General features: G+C 35.7%; 1 protein-coding gene across 4 annotated transcripts in view; it reads left to right on the forward strand.

The window, feature by feature from the left end:
• Positions 1–16,276, forward strand: part of USP34 (ubiquitin specific peptidase 34) — a 230,772-nt gene that overhangs the window by 165,847 nt on the left and 48,649 nt on the right. For all 4 annotated transcript variants that reach the window (XM_069580354.1, XM_069580356.1, XM_069580355.1 and 1 more), the window contains 8 exons: positions 4,718–4,901; positions 5,421–5,581; positions 7,733–7,798; positions 9,786–9,932; positions 10,023–10,079; positions 10,175–10,252; positions 10,669–10,763; positions 14,146–14,318. In XM_069580354.1, coding sequence (XP_069436455.1) covers positions 4,718–4,901; positions 5,421–5,581; positions 7,733–7,798; positions 9,786–9,932; positions 10,023–10,079; positions 10,175–10,252; positions 10,669–10,763; positions 14,146–14,318 — 961 coding nt within the window. The remainder of the gene's footprint in view (positions 1–4,717; positions 4,902–5,420; positions 5,582–7,732; positions 7,799–9,785; positions 9,933–10,022; positions 10,080–10,174; positions 10,253–10,668; positions 10,764–14,145; positions 14,319–16,276) is intronic.

Below are 16,276 nucleotides of genomic sequence, written 5' to 3' on the forward strand. Positions count from 1 at the left end.
TTTCTTTATTTTTTTATTTTTAAAATTTTATTTTTACTTTATTTTGCTTTATAATACTGTATTGGTTTTGCCATACATTGACATGAATCAGCCATGGGTGTACATGAGTTCCCAATCCTGAACCCCCCTCCCACCTCCCACCCCATATCATCTCTCTGGATCATCCCCGTGCACCAGCCCCAAGCATCCTGTATCCTGTATTGAACATAGACTGGCGATTCGTTTCTTACCTGATAGTATATATATATGTTTCAATGCCATTCTCCCAAATCATCCCACCGTCTCCCTCTCCCACAGAGTCTAAAAGTCTGTTCTATACATCTGTGTCTCTTTTGCAGTCTCGAATACAGGGTTATCATTACCATCTTTCTAAATTCCATATATATGTGTTAGTATACTGTATTGGTGTTTTTTTTTCTGGCTTACTTCACTCTGTATAATAGGCTCCAGTTTCATCCACCTCATTAGAACTGATTCAGATGTATTCTTTTTAATGGCTGAGTAATACTCCATTGTGTATATGTACCAAGCTTTCTTATCCATTCATCTGCTGATGGACATCTAGGTTGTTTCCATGTCCTGGCTATTATAAACAGTGCTGCGATGAACATTGGGGTACATGTGTCTGTTTCTATTCTGGTTTCCTTGGTGTGTATGCCCAGCAGTGGGATTGCTGGGTAATAAGGCAGCTCTATTTGCAATTTTTTAAGGAATCTCCACACTGTTCTCCATAGTGGCTGTACTAGTTTGCATTCCCACCAACAGTGTAAGAGGGTTCCCTTTTCTCCACATCCTCTCCAGCATTTATTGCTTGTAGACTTTTGGATCGCTGCCATTCTAACTGGTGTGAAACGGTACCTCATTGTGGTTTAGATTTGCATTTCTTTGATAATGAGTGATGTTGAGCATCTTTTCATGTGTTTCTTAGCCATCCGTATGTCTTTGGAGAAATGTCTATTTAGTTCTTTGGCCCATTTTTTGATTGGGTCATTTATTTTCCTGGAGTTGAGCTGCATAAGTTGCTTGTATATTTTTGAGATTAGTTGTCAGTTGCTTCATTTGCTATTATTTTCTCCCATTCCGAAGGCTGTCTTTTCACCTTGCTTATAGTTTCCTTTGTTGTGCAGAGCTTTTAATTTTAATTAGATCCCATTTTTTATTTTTGCTTTTATTTCCAGTATTCTGGGAGGTGGATCATAGAGGATCCTGCTGTGATTTATTTTGGAGAGTGTTTTGCCTATGTTCTCCTCTAGGAGTTTTATAGTTTCTGGTCAATATGTAATTTTTATTCCAAAGTGTAAATATATTAATTGATCTTTCTGATAATGTATCATTATAAAGCAAAACATCATTTTAAAGAAAAAGGAATTTTTAGGTAGTGCTGATAAAGGTAAGATTCTTATGTATTTTAATTTCAAGTGATGTTTTGGTAATGGCCTTCCAGGACTTTATGTGGCTGTATTAAATACAAAGGTATATATTATGTAAATAACAATTCTGTGGTTTGTGTTCATCATTTAAAATGAATCCAAAAAAAGGGAGAAAATACATTAAAAACTTGAATACATCAAAAGAGAAATTATTTAATTTTTATTGACATTGATGTTGTCTATATTTGTTTAAAAAAAAAAACTCCTGTGAACATCTCTGTATACTTGTTCCATTGTATATTCATACTTGTTTTCATGTGTTTTAAAGCCATTTACTTGTATTATTTTTTTCTTCGAGTTGCTCAAATCCTGCCCTCATTTTCCTTTTATGTATGTATGTATGTGGTCCATTTCTTGATAATTTGTAGAATTTTTGTATGTAGAAAAGTATCCTGTATATTTGGGGATGTTTCTGGTCTTTCTGTTTTAGTCTATGGATCTGTTCGTTCTCCAGTATTGTATTCTAATTAAGCAGAGTTAAAGTTTTCAGTTAATGTCTTATGGAGATTGTCCATCTTCATTATTAGTCCTTTTCAGAATTGTCTTGGTTTATTTTTCCACAACGAACTTTAGAATCAGTGTGTCTCATTCTTTCAAAAATTAAAATTCTGATACTTTTCAACTTGGGGTTGTGTTAAATTTATGGCTTGATATAGAAAATATTAAAATTATATTAAATTGCCTATACAAGAGCAGTATTTGTCTCCTTATTTATGAAGACCAGTCTTTTTGTGTTATCCAATTTAATGTCATTTAGAATTTGAATTTTAGGAATTTTTAATAAAGATTCTGCTTAGGAGTTTTCTTCGGTATCGTAAATGGACTTTTTTCTTCAATTTTGTTTTCTAATTAGCTGTTAATGAAGAGTAAGGATTTGTGTATATGAATTTGTTGCAGGCCACCTTAAGTTAATTTATTGTTTGCAGATTTTCTCTTCCTACTTTATTTTTCTAGAGATATAAATTGTGAGAAACCTTGTTTACATGTTGTTTACAGTAGGAATGGAAGGAGTTTTAACAATGTTATTTAACTCTTTGAATTTCTTCTGAATTACATGTCAAACATCACACTCAGACCTATTCTCTCAGGTATCTGTTTGAGATTCTTCTTTCTGTGAAGTATACCGGAATGGCTGCACTGTTATAATGGTACATTATAACTTTCGATCTAAATAGGTCAAAAAGAGTATGATCTTTGACACATAATTCAGAAGAAATTCAAAGAGTTAAATAGCATTGTTAAAACTCCTTCCATTCCTATTGTTAATACGGGCTTCCCTTGTGGCTTTAGATGGTAAAGAATGTGCTTGCAATGCAGGAGATGCAGGTATGATGCCTGGGTTGGGAAGATCACTGGAGAAGGGAATGACTCCAGTATTCTTGCCTGGAGAATTCCATGGACTGAGAAGCCTGTTGGGCTAGAGTCCATGGGGTCACAAAGAGTCAGACATGACTGAGCTACTAAGACATGTTAATAAACATGCTGCTCTTTGGCTTAAGGTCACCTGCTTTCCTGGTAAACTCTAGAGTGAGGAAAACAAAAGTACTGTTCATTTCAGCATGGTTTTACCAACCCTAATATTTTAATTAAAATACTTTTATCATAGTATATTTTGTCAAAACTTTGAAGCTATGAATATTTAGCTTTTTTAGTTTCTATATTTAAATTATCAAAGATAGTTCATTGTTACACTAGTTACTAGCCAATTCTATTTCTGTTTGAGTGAGTGACATATTTCCAGTTCACGTGAACATGCTACTCTGTGTCTCCAAGACAGTCTTCTCCTTCTCAGTTATAGAATAGATGAGATATAACCTTATTGTCAGTTTATCAGCTATATAAAATAAGCCTCTGTTCACCTTCTATACTTCTTAGCCAAGCTTACTTCTCTTTGCCAAGTCAGAAACTATGCACTGTACTCTGTTTGACAACAATGAGATGGAGGAGGTGAGATCATTAATGGGAAAATATTCTAAATTGTCCTTCATTTGGTACCTGTGTCGGAGGGTCCCAAGATCACTACCAGATTTGGTGATTCACTAGAAGGACCCAAAGGACTCAGTATGTAATTGTATTCATGACAAAACTTATTCAGCAAAGAAAAAGTATGGGGCCAGATGTGGTGGAAACCAGGTATGCCTTTCTAAGAGTCACCTCCCAGAGGAGTTGCATGGGATGTGCTTAATTCCCCCAGCAATGATTGTGACATTGAGGTGCTGTCTGCCTGGGATGCGCTGTTCAGCCAAGCAGTTCAGGGGTTTTATCAGGGGTTTGGTCATATAGGCACATAATACCTGCATAATGGACCACAGTTACTGAAATTCAGATGAAAAGCAAGTATTCTGTGTAAACTAAATACAGATAGCCATAGTGGGCCACTTTTATCACTTCAGGAAAGTTTTATAACAGAGGAGGGAACTGTTCAGCGTTCAAGAATTCAGACAGCAGTCAAGAGCCAACCTTAAAGTGCAGCCTTTTCTAAGGGTAGCAGTCTCAGTCTTAACAATATTACCTCTTTTCTACATAGTACTCCAGGAGGTTTTATACCCCAGAACAGTATACCATTGTACTACTTGAGATGGCTGAGGGAGATAACTTTCTTTGGAATAGTAGGAAAGGACCAATTAAAGAACAGGTTGGGAAAAGTGACCCTTTCTCAGGCAGATTAGGGAAAAACACCTATAGGATGTTACATGGTTAAGCCTTGCACCTCAGTTTGAACTTCACTGTTATTGAAGTTAAGAGCTTGACGTTGTAATTTCTGACTGCAGCACCTTCCAGGTCTGACGCCAGGCTAGATTGTTAACCTGTTTTGTGTTTTGTTTGTTTTGAGGCCTCTGAATAGTATCTGGCACTTGTAAGTGCACATTATAAGTGAGTTGCTGCTGTTGCTACTACTACTATAATTATTAGAGTGAAATAAGGAGAAGCTTAAGTAAATACAGAGAAAGTCAAGATAGGGAGTAATGAGTCCTAGGTTAAAATGTTTAATCACTGAATGGTGTCAAAAACAATATACTGTCATTGGGACTGTAAACGATCAGATATTAGGAAGGGAGAGAAAAGTAAAGTTGAGCGCCTTCTCCCATTTTACTTTTCTCTAAGAGAAATAACGTTAGGGAATACTTTCAGATGATGGTATGTGATGTTCCTTTAAGTTTAAAACAATCCTTTAGTAAACTTTTGATTGTCATATAGTCCAGTTTACTCTATAGAATTTACTATATTTGAGATATTAATTTCTAAGCTTGGATAATATACTTGGTCTTTCTTTTTATCTCCCCCAGGAATTTTTAAGAGATATCTTCAATCTCCTGTTTTTGTTGCCTAGTCTAAAAGATAGACAACAGCCAAAGTGCAAATCACATTCTTCAAGAGCTGCTGCTTATGACTTGTTAGTGGAGATGGTAAAGGGATCTGTTGAAAACTACAGATTAATACATAACTGGGTTATGGCACAACACATGCAGTGTAAGCATGCTTCTTTTCCTTTAATCTTTGTCAATTTTGTTCATGGAAATAAGATTTTGGAGGGCATGATTTAAAGACAGAATTCACCATTCATATGATAAAAAGACAGAATTCATCATTCATACGTTTTAACAATGTAAAATTGATGCTAGGATGTATGAAGTTAAAAAGGGAATATTGGTTTTTGAATTTAAAGCAACAGTTGTGATGAACTTTTTCAGAGATATGTGAAATACTTTGGCATTTTGGGGTTAAATAATTTAGTGCCAAGTAAAGTCAAGTTCTGACAGTCTTTTGAATATTTAGGAATGAGTTAGTTTTACTGTGTGTTTGAAATGTACCAAATATTTTATGTATGTGAACTAAATATGTATATGAACTAAATGAGTAATATAAACCTAAGTAATATGTATATGAATTAAATAAGTAACAGGTATAGTGGCTGTTAGTGAAAGCAGAATACATTATGTTTAATAGTTTGCTTGGGGGGTGCCTTTTTCTCCCTCCTTTTTTCAGCAGCTCACGCACCTTATAAGTGGGACTACTGGCCTCATGAAGATGTCCGTGCTGAGTGTAGATTTGTTGGCTTGACTAACCTCGGAGCTACTTGTTACTTGGCTTCTACTATTCAGCAACTTTATATGATACCTGAGGCAAGACAGGCTGTTTTCACTGCTAAGGTACAGTTTTCTATACTTTAAAAGTTAAAACTTTAAAACAGAATTTTAAAACTTTGTTAATAGATCCTGATTCAGTTTAGTAAATATTGTTTGAGAAAATAATTTTAATTAAAATTGACAAAATTGGATATTACTAGCTAACTTATATATATTTGAATTATTTTAACATTTCAATTGATTATTCCAAACGCGACAGTATAATTTATTTAGCAAAGGAAAATACAGTTGTGGAATATACACACTCAGTGTATTGAATGAACACGTTATTTTCAGTAAAAAATATAAATTTTATTTACATAGATAATAAGCAAAGCCTAAAACAAAATAGGAAATTATTATTAGAATCACTGAACTTGTTATTTTTTAATATTTTAAGGTAAATTTGACTGTGGCCTAGTTTATTTAAGTAAGCTCTACTTTATGTTATTTTTGTTAATTTGTTCTTTGTAGTTTTCATTCTTTGTTTGCCATGGGCTGTTTCTTAGTTTGCCTTCTGGACTGCTTTTATAAGATTTTGGCAGACTTTCTTTATACCTGAATTTTTGTTTTCTTCTACATGTCATCTTGATGTCCTTGCTTTCCCAACCTCACCCCCCACCACAAAGTACTGAAATTGTATATCTTTAGTGAATCCTTACTATGTTTAAGGTGTGCTTCGAAGTCTCCAAATTTACAATATACTCAAATGGATTTCTTTTTTTTTTTGCTTTAGTTAAATTGATGTCTTTATCATCTAACTGATTATAATTAGAAGTTGATTTCATTAGGCATGTGTAAAGTTTTGTGACTAAATTAGGTTGTCCCCATTTGTATAACTTTATAGAACCACTTATTAAAGAAGCGTGTTTTCAGTGATTTTCTTTTTAGGAGATGACTTAACGACACTTTATAGTCTATCTTCTTCATGTTAACATCACCTTTTAACCATTAGCACTGTCAGGAATTAGTATGTAGAAAAAGAACAATCACCTGTGTTAACTGTGAATGAATATCAGAAATGGTAATTTTGGATAAAAACTAAATTTAGACTTGTCTCTACATAAGGAATTCTTACAGAATAGAAATTTGACATGATTTTGGAAAGTGCTCTCGTCAAATGAGCACTTGATTACTTACATGAAAATGTCATTTTTATTATTTCCTTTTCAGATTTTCACGGAAAGATTAAAGAAAACTGCATGTATTTTAATTGTGGCTGAATATACACAGTATAAAATTTATCCTATTAACCATTTATAAGTGTACAGTTGTGTGGTATTAGGTATATTCACACTGTAATCATTAACACATCAGTCTCCAGAATTTTTTCACCTACCCCAAGTGAAACTCAGTGCCCATTAAATACTTTGCTGCCCATTCTTTTTTCACCCATATCCCTTGCAACCACTGTTCTACTTCTGTCTCTATGAACTTGACTACTCTCAGTACCTCGTAAGTGGAATCATGCAGTATTAGCCCTTTTGTGACTGACTTATTTCACTTAGCATAATGTCTTCAAGATTCATCTGCTTCTTCAAAATTATGACAGGTAATAATTTGTAAAGAGAATATTAACTACTTTATTGGTTATTTTAAAATTTTAATGAGATAGAGTATATCTAACAAGTGCCTGGCATGAATGTGAGACTCTCCTATAAGGCTGATGTTCTGAACCAGGTCTCCAGTAAATTAGTGTACCCAGAATCCTAAATCTCAGTTAATGTACTTGAATATTTAGAGGATTTTCAGAAATTGGCCAGAATTACCCTGCAGTGTTAAGGATCTACTGTTCTAGAAAAAAATGAAGGTATGACTGGATGAGTTAATTTTTTAATGTGTGAATTTGTTTCTGGAAAAGATGTTTTCTGTTCTTACAAAATTGCCAACTTGTACATCAACATTGAACCAAATAAGTACTGATAAATAAAGTAGTTTTAAGATTTCTTTATTTAGTTCCTTTCATAATAATGATGGCTGTGTTTGTATAATGAACAAAATACTTCAATTTTTAAAATGCTAAAATTGCTAAAGAAAACAGACGTGTTTTTCCTAAAAGAATGGCTAAAAGAATGAAAAGAGTGTTTAGCACATTTTAATGCTTTCTTTTCTAAAATATCTAATTTACTATCAATGCCAGTATGTTGTAATGGAAGGTTTTTTCTTAATTTACAGTATTCTGAAGATATGAAGCATAAGACCACTCTTCTGGAGCTTCAAAAAATGTTTACATATTTAATGGTATGTTTGAGAATCAGATTTGGAAACTAGTCAGATATACCCTTTGACCAAAAAAAACCTTAATTGGAGTTCGAGTGTATTGGCCTATCCTGACTATATACTCTGATTTTTCAGATTGACTTTGGCAGTTGCTAATGTTCTTTATCATGGTGAATTTTAACTTCAATATTTCAGTCATCTGCATTTTGTTAATTTATCCTTTGAAGAATTTCTTAACATCCAATCCATTTTTCATCACAAGGTCACCCCCACCCTTTAGTCTTAGGATTTTCTGACTGATTTTTCTTTGTCTTTCTTAGTTTCCACCTGTAAAACTATAAAATTAATCATTAAAAAATAGCAAATCTTAAAATACTACTGCCCTAGTTAAAATTCCTCAGTGGTTCTTTATTAAGAAATTCGTTTTGGTGTTCAGGTCCAGCCAGGATGGCACGTATCCCCTTCCCTTCCACTTCCTTTTTTGTATCCCCCCCAGCCGCTGCCCACGCCCAGCCCCACCCTGTAGTGACTGTAGGCCAGAGAAGTGCGTCGCCTTGTGCTTCCTTGCTTGTGCCATTACCTACGCTGCTCCTGCTGCGTGTGGCTCTCCTCTGCTAACACTCTTCTCCATTTTCTTCCCTTTCTCATCTTTCAGGAATCAACTTGGTTTTCTTGAGAAAGTGTCCCCTGAGCGACCAAATTCCAGAGTATTCCTTGTCACCATAATTTTGTTATACAAGTACTTGTATTGAAAGTTACTTGTCTCACTTATTAGAATTTTGAGGAGAGATTTATTTATTCCTGTGTATTTCATCTTCTGAGACTTAATGAAAACTCAGTAAATGAGATATTTGAAACAAAAGATTTGTTAGTTATCCCTTGATTCCACTTAACAATCTTTTAAGAGAGTTGGATACATGCTATCTGAACTGACAAAGCAGTTTTACTGCTTTTTATTATTTTTTAAAATCATTATTTCACAATGTATTACCTGGGGTAAAAAGCCACCACATGACATCTGGTTAATTCTTTGTAACACAGTAATAATCATCAGATATTAGTTACATAATTGATTTATTTGAATATTAGTGAGCTATATTCTTGATGTGGAAACTTGAGAAAACAGAAACAGTTTTTAAGGTAGCAAATTTGGGGACTGTAGGAAAATAAGACAATAAAAGATAACTTCTGCTGATTCATTATCTTGTTTGGTCAAAGACATACGTGCTGTGATAGGGATGTACCAGAGGAAAATACTTCCTTTTTTTTTTTTCTCTTGACAAACATCAATTGTTGATAGGCTTGCTAAAGTCACGTTTATTGATTTCTATTCTGCTATGGGAGAATTCTATTGAATTAGAAGGAGTCACAGATGCAGGCTTTGAGTATTACTGCTGTTTTAAACCACTACTAAACCAAAGTTCAGTTGATAGGAAAGTTTATTCACCCTGTAAAGGCTTTGATTTTATGCTTCCTAATACAAGTCTGCATTCCACATTCCTTCTTAGAAATTCCTAGACTTAAAAAAATGAAAATTTCTTGGCTTATGGTACTTTAAGCATCTTCTGGTACCAGGACTATTAAAATGAAAATGCCATGTGCTGTGCTTAGTCACTCAGTTGTGTCTGACTCTTCACGACCCCTTGGACAGTAGCCTGCCAGGCTCCTCTGTCCACGGGATTTCCCAGGCAAGAATACTGGAGTGGGTTGCCGTGCCCTCCTGCAGGGGATCTTCCCAACCCAGGGGTTGAACCCAGGTCTCCCGCTTTGCAGGTGGATTCTTTACCACTGAGTCACCAGGGAAGTCCATGAATACTAAAGTGAGAATCAAAACAAAAATGAAATAGAGTATTTTCGTTCTTTATTAGTAGATTTACAAAGATTTTATTTACCTGTTTTACTGTTGTTTATTCAAGAACCTTGTGATACTTTTTTTATTGTTATTTGAGAGGTACATTTATTTGACTGTTGGATAATCCTCTTCCTTACACACCCTTTTCTTTCACAGGAGAGTGAATGCAAGGCATATAATCCTAGACCTTTCTGTAAAACATACACCATGGATAAACAGCCTTTGAACACTGGGGAGCAGAAAGATATGACAGAGTTTTTTACTGATTTGATTACTAAAATAGAAGAAATGTCTCCAGAACTGGTTAGTACTGTAATGTTCAAGTTCCTTTGAAATTTTTAGAGATTTTGCACAGTTCTAAATTACTGACTTTTGTTTGTTTGTTTTTTAAAGAAAAATACTGTCAAAAGTTTGTTTGGAGGTGTAATAACAAACAATGTTGTGTCCTTGGTAAGTATTCTTCCTGTTTTTTGCTTTTTGAAAATTTTTATGTATGTTTTAGCTTATTATGAGAATTTACCAATTTTTGACTATTGATTAACTAGGATTGTGAACATGTTAGTCAGACTGCTGAAGAGTTTTATACTGTGAGGTGCCAGGTGGCTGATATGAAGAATATTTATGTGAGTAATGTATATATTTTTAAATTTTTTTCCTGTGTTTCAACTATTTGTGTATACACACATACACACACACACAAATTTATATATATAGAGAGAGAGAGCAGGCTTCTGTTTGTTACTTTGAGAGAAAATTTTCATGTTTTCATCTATTTTCTTCTTGCAATATTACTCAAATAAGAATTAAAGGTAGACCACAGAACTGATTTTTCCTAATCAGAATTTAAATAGTTGAGTTGTAGAAGTATTTAGTAAGATTCAGAGCGCCTTGTCCATATTTTACTAAATTTAAGAGTTCATTTTTAAAAATAAAAACTTTTATTTCCTTTGTGCATTCTGTTCAAATTGTAATGAATGCTTTTTGTGTTTTTTGCATGTTGCAAATAATAATAATATGAAATTCTTAAATGTATAAACAGGAATCTCTTGATGAAGTTACTATTAAAGATACTTTAGAAGGTGACAACATGTATACTTGTTCTCATTGTGGGAAGAAAGTACGAGCTGAAAAAAGGTATGCTTTTTTGAAACCTAATTTTTGTCATTTTGGTAAATCATCAAATAGAAGTAAAATACAAACTTAGGATAAAGTAATGTTACGCTTTTATGAAAATTACATGATTACATGATATAATCAGCTGCTTGGAGCTCATTCTTACACAGCATGTTTTCATTCAGTTATTCAAGTAAACACTCAAGCACTCTTAGTTTTTTTTTTAATCAAATATTTAACAAGGTGTGTATGATTGCTTAGTCCTTTCCCATGCACTCAGTGGAACATGATAAAGAATCTACTCATGAGCTGAAGACTTCCTCTGAACTTCTAAAGTGAGATTTTTTTTCTTTAGAGCTAGCCACAAGATGGCTGGTTTAGGACAGAGAGTAGTTCGGTAAAGATGTTTCAATCCTACCCTTGAACACTGAATAGAAATTAGATTGAAAGATTATGTAGTTCATTACTAGGAACAAAGGCAGAGAAACAGTAGTGACCTAAGAAGTACTAGAAGTCTGGGATTTGACCACCTTGCCTTAAGTAGAGGATTTACATTTATGGTAATAGAAAATAAGATTGTTAATATACAGTGACACCAGATGATTAACATCTGGATGTGAGGATTATCTGCATAGTTGATTGAAGCCATCAAACATTTGCCTGAGAAAGAACATAACCGTTGTAAAGAATTCAGACCTTTGCCAAGCTAAAAATACAGAAGAAAAAGTGACAGAATGAAAGTCAGGAAGGGAAAAGAATCAGGATATTATGGTAACCCAGAATCTGGGGAAGAGAATTTCAAGAAGGTATTCATTCAATTGACATAGTCTGCAGAGAGGAGGGAAAAAATACCAGCCAAATAAAATCATTGAATTTTTCAAAAAGATAGTTTCAGTGATGTTTCTGTCAGTTTGTAGCAATAGAAGCAGAATCATCAGAGAACATGACGCAGAGTATAGATCATTCATTTTAGAAGTTTGGCAGTAAGAACAGAAAGAAAGATAGACGTTAGAAAGAACTTTGAAATCAAGCAGAGGAGGAGTTTTCTACATGAAGTAGATCTGAGCATGTTTGAAGAGAGTGAATGAAAAGCTTTCTTTTCCAATTGCTTAATAGAAGATTTTCCCAGATAAATATGCACTTGAAAAGAATGGTATTCTTTTTCTCAGTCTCCAGAAGTCAAGTTGGTTGCAAAAGAGAAAAGTTATAAATGAATACACTCAAAGCATAGCTGTGCAGGCAGTTACACGTAAAAGACAAACTCATCTGATGAGAGGTTAGGCCAGAAGTTAAGGAGTTAAAACAGACTGGAGTCAGGCAAAAGTTTATTACTGTGGAGTAATATAATTAGAAGTCAGTGAAAGATAATTGAGTCTTCCTTCTTCTTCAATAAGTTTGGAATAAGCTTATTGAATAAATCTGTTGTTCTTGATAACTGTTTCCTTATTGAAGCATTCCTTTAATTTGGCTAATACGATTCTGTGTTTTTTTTTTTAATATTGTCAAATATGTCCCAAGAAAAGTATTATTCAGTCCTCTTGTACTCTTATCATACTTCTGCTGCTGCTGCTAAGTCGCTTCAGTCGTGTCCAACTCTGTGCGACCCCATAGACGGCAGCCCACCAGGCTCCCCTGTCCCTGGGATTCCCCAGGCAAGAACACTGGGGTGGGTTGCCATTTCCTTCTCCAATGCATGAAAGTGAAAAGTGAAAGTGAAGTTGCTCAGTCGTGTCCGGCTCTCAGTGACTCCATGGACTGCAGCCTACCAGGCTCCTCCGTCCATGGGATTTTCCAGGCAAGAGTACTGGAGTGGGGTGCCATCGCCTTCTCCATATCATACTTCTAGATGTCTATAATGACATAGTAAGTGTTCAACCGATCACACTCAGTTCTGGCTTCAAGCTCTGGTTTTCTCAGTTACTCATTCTTTGCTGAAAAATTTTATCTACTACCATAATACCACTCTCTATTGATATGCTGCTGCTGCTGCTAAGTTGCTTCAGTCGTGTCCAACTCTGTGACCCCAGAGACAGCAGCCCACCAGGCTCCCCCATCCCTGGAATTCTCCAGGCAAGAACACTGGAGTGGGTTGCCATTTCCTTCTCCAGTGCATGAAAGTGAAAAGTGAAAGTGAAGTTGCTCAGTCATGTCCGACTCCTAGTGACCCCATGGCGTGCAGACTACCAGGCTCCTCCGTCCATGGGATTTTCCAGGCAAGAGTACTGGAGTGGGGTGCCATTGCCTTCTCTGACTGATATGCTCAGTTCAGTTCAGTTCAGTCACGTCCAACTCTTTGCGACCCCATGAATCGCAGCACGCCAGGCCTCCCTGTCCATCACCAGCTCCCAGAGTTCACTCAGACTCATGTCCATCGAGTCATTGATGCCATCCATCCATCTCATCCTCTGTCATCCCCTTCTCCTCCTGTCCCCAATCCCTCCCAGCATCAGAGTCTTTTCCAATGAGTCAACTCTTCGCATGAGGTGGCCAAAGTACTGGAGTTTCAGCTTTAGCATCAGTCCTTCCAAAGAAATCCCAGGGCTGATCTCCTTCAGAATGGACTGGTTGGATCTCCTTGCAGTCCAAGGGACTCTCAAGAGTCTTCTCCAACACCACAGTTCAAAAGCATCAATTCTTCGGTGCTCAGCCTTTTTCACCGTCCAACTTTCACATCCATACGTGACCACAGGAGAAACCATAGCCTTGACTATACGGACCTTAGTTGGCAAAACAATGTCTCTGCTTTTGAATATGCTATCTAGGTTGGTCATAACTTTTCTTCCAAGGAGTAAGCGTCTTTTAATTTCATGGCTGCAGTCACCATCTGCAGTGATTTTGTAGCCCCCCGAAATAAAGTCTGACACTGTTTCCACTTTGCCCCATCTATTTCCCATGAAGTGATGGGACCGGATGCCGTGATCTTCGTTTTCTGAATGTTGAGCTTTAAGCCAACTTTTTCACTCTCCTCTTTCACTTTCATCAAGAGGCTTTTTAGTTCCTCTTCACTTTCTGCCATAAGGGTGATGTCATCTGCATATCTGAGGTTATTGATATTTCTCCCGGCAGTCTTGGTTTCAGCTTGTGTTTCTTATGCTAGTGGTTCCCAAATAATCTTACCTTATTAAGAAGACTGTGCTTTGCTCTCCCATTCTCATCATGGCATATTCTACAGTCTACTGTAGTTTTTCATTTGTTTTTCCCATCTAGACGTGAGGAAGTGCTTTCAGAATAGAAAGTCATGTAGAAGGAGATAGATTGATAGATTTAATAAGAGCATGATTCAGAGTACTATTTATTATTACTCTGAATTGAATATGGAAATAAGTATAGTATAAATGTAATTGATAATAGCTAGAATACGTTTGAAAGATAATTTTTAACAACTTTTTTTGTTGTCTTTCAGAGCATGTTTTAAGAAATTGCCTCGGATTCTGAGTTTCAATACTATGAGGTATACATTTAATATGGTCACAATGATGAAAGAAAAAGTGAATACACACTTTTCCTTCCCATTACGTTTGGATATGACACCCTACACAGAAGATTTCCTTATGGGAAAGAGTGACAGGAAAGAAGGTAATGCAAAATTTCTTTCTCTTGCCTATGTTTACTGTAAGTTGCCATGACAAGATAGTCCTAATTACAACATTATAATTAAATATACTTTTAAGGAAATTAAATTGAATCTTAGGAAAATGGTTTTAAAGACAATATGGTATATTCAGACAGTTGGCCAATAAACATTTTGTATCTACTAGGACTGTGTTGCCAGAGAAGGCAATGGCACCCCACTCTAGTACTCTTGCCTGGGAAATCCCGTGGACGGAGGAGCCTGGTAGTCTGCAGGCCACGGGGTCGCTAAGAGTCGGACACGACTGAGCAACTTCACTTTCACTTTTCACTTTCATGAATTGGAGAAGGAAATGGCAACCCACTCCATTGTTCTTGCCTGGAGAATTCCAGGGACGGGGGAGCCTGGTGGGCTGCTGTCTATGGGGTCACCAGAGTCGGACACGACTGAAGCGACTTAGCAGCAGGACTGTGTTGCAGGTGCTGTTTTAGGCATTGGGGACACAATAGTGAATGAGATAAACATGGTTCCTGGTCAACAGGGGGTTATTAACATGAAGTGTTGTCAGACTGGTTGAGGGGAATCACAGGGTTGCTTTCAAGAGAAGGTTGACATTTAAGCAGAATGGGAATAGATGAGAGAAGAGAGCAGAACTGGTTTAGCCCTTACCTTTTCCATTCTTCTTTGGCAGAGAGAAGTTCTAGTTTACATAAGAGGGAGGCCTGGTGGTATTTTGTTTGTATAGAAAGTTATGCAGATTGAAATTTTTGAGATTTGAAGAGCCACCATATTATAAGAGTTAGGAAAAAGGACCATATTTTAATCTTTATACTGTATTGCTGGGCACTTAATGAGCATCCAATGAATGTTTCATTCTTCACTAAACGGGAAATGAGAGTTATAAACAGTGAGTGAGCACTGCTCTTTCAAGAGAATAACATATCTTTCTTTGAAAAGAGAGGATGGTGATTGTAACTATTAAGAGATACAGGGTTAAGGGAGGGAACTTTATAATAAAGTTGAGTACGTTTAGGAATTTCAGGAAGTGATCAAAAAGAGGTAAGTTTGAAAATATAGACAGAGTTAAGAAGTTGACATTGTATATATACGTCCTACTTTTCAGAATGCTTTCAAACTATTTGTAAAATTAGAGCAAGACTGCATAGTAACTGTGCTTCACTGTATTTTTCATGATGCCGCCATGCGTGAAAATAACAAAAATGCTAAGATAAAGTTTACTAGGCCGCAGAATCAATCCTAGTTTACCCAAACTCCTTAGCCCCTGCCCTGACACTGTCAGCCATGTCCTCCTCTTCAGCTAATTGTCGCTTCACTTTTCACGTTAGACTGTGCACTCAGGTGAACCAAATCTGCCCTTTCATACTTGCTTTTAATCACACCTTTGCTTCCTGTGTGATGGTGGAAATACAGATCGCAAATCGTACATCGTCTGGAGTTTTTTCCTTAGTATCTATTATAATAGCCTTTCAAGTTGAAATCTCTATGGTTGGAAGTATGTTTTATTTTGTTTCTTTGTACATAAAGCTTCTAATACACAGAAGCATGCTACCAGTACAGTGCTTCACAGCATAGACTAACAGGCATAAATATGTTAATAGCTTTCAGATCTTGTGTTTGCCTATTTCTAATAAAGGTAATATACACTGTTTCATTCAAGTTTATCTATTTCAAAAGGGATATCCAGATTAAACAAACAAAAATTTACGTTTACTTGTTATGTTGAGATTGTCCCTAGTTATACACTAACAAGGTAGTTGTTTTTCCAGTAATGTGTATAAAAGTTCTCTTAATATTGTAGGCTATAAATAGTGAGTGACAGCAAATAGAGTTGTTTTGTGCCTGTTTGAATATATGAAGTATCTGTGCCTATTTCTGTGCATGAAGTATAGTCTATCAAGTGATTCTAAAATATCGCTGTGTGCTATTTTCAAAATTCCTGCCA

Source organism: Ovis canadensis, chromosome 3, assembly GCF_042477335.2.
Source record: "Ovis canadensis isolate MfBH-ARS-UI-01 breed Bighorn chromosome 3, ARS-UI_OviCan_v2, whole genome shotgun sequence".
Taxonomy (NCBI): Eukaryota; Metazoa; Chordata; class Mammalia; order Artiodactyla; family Bovidae; genus Ovis; species Ovis canadensis.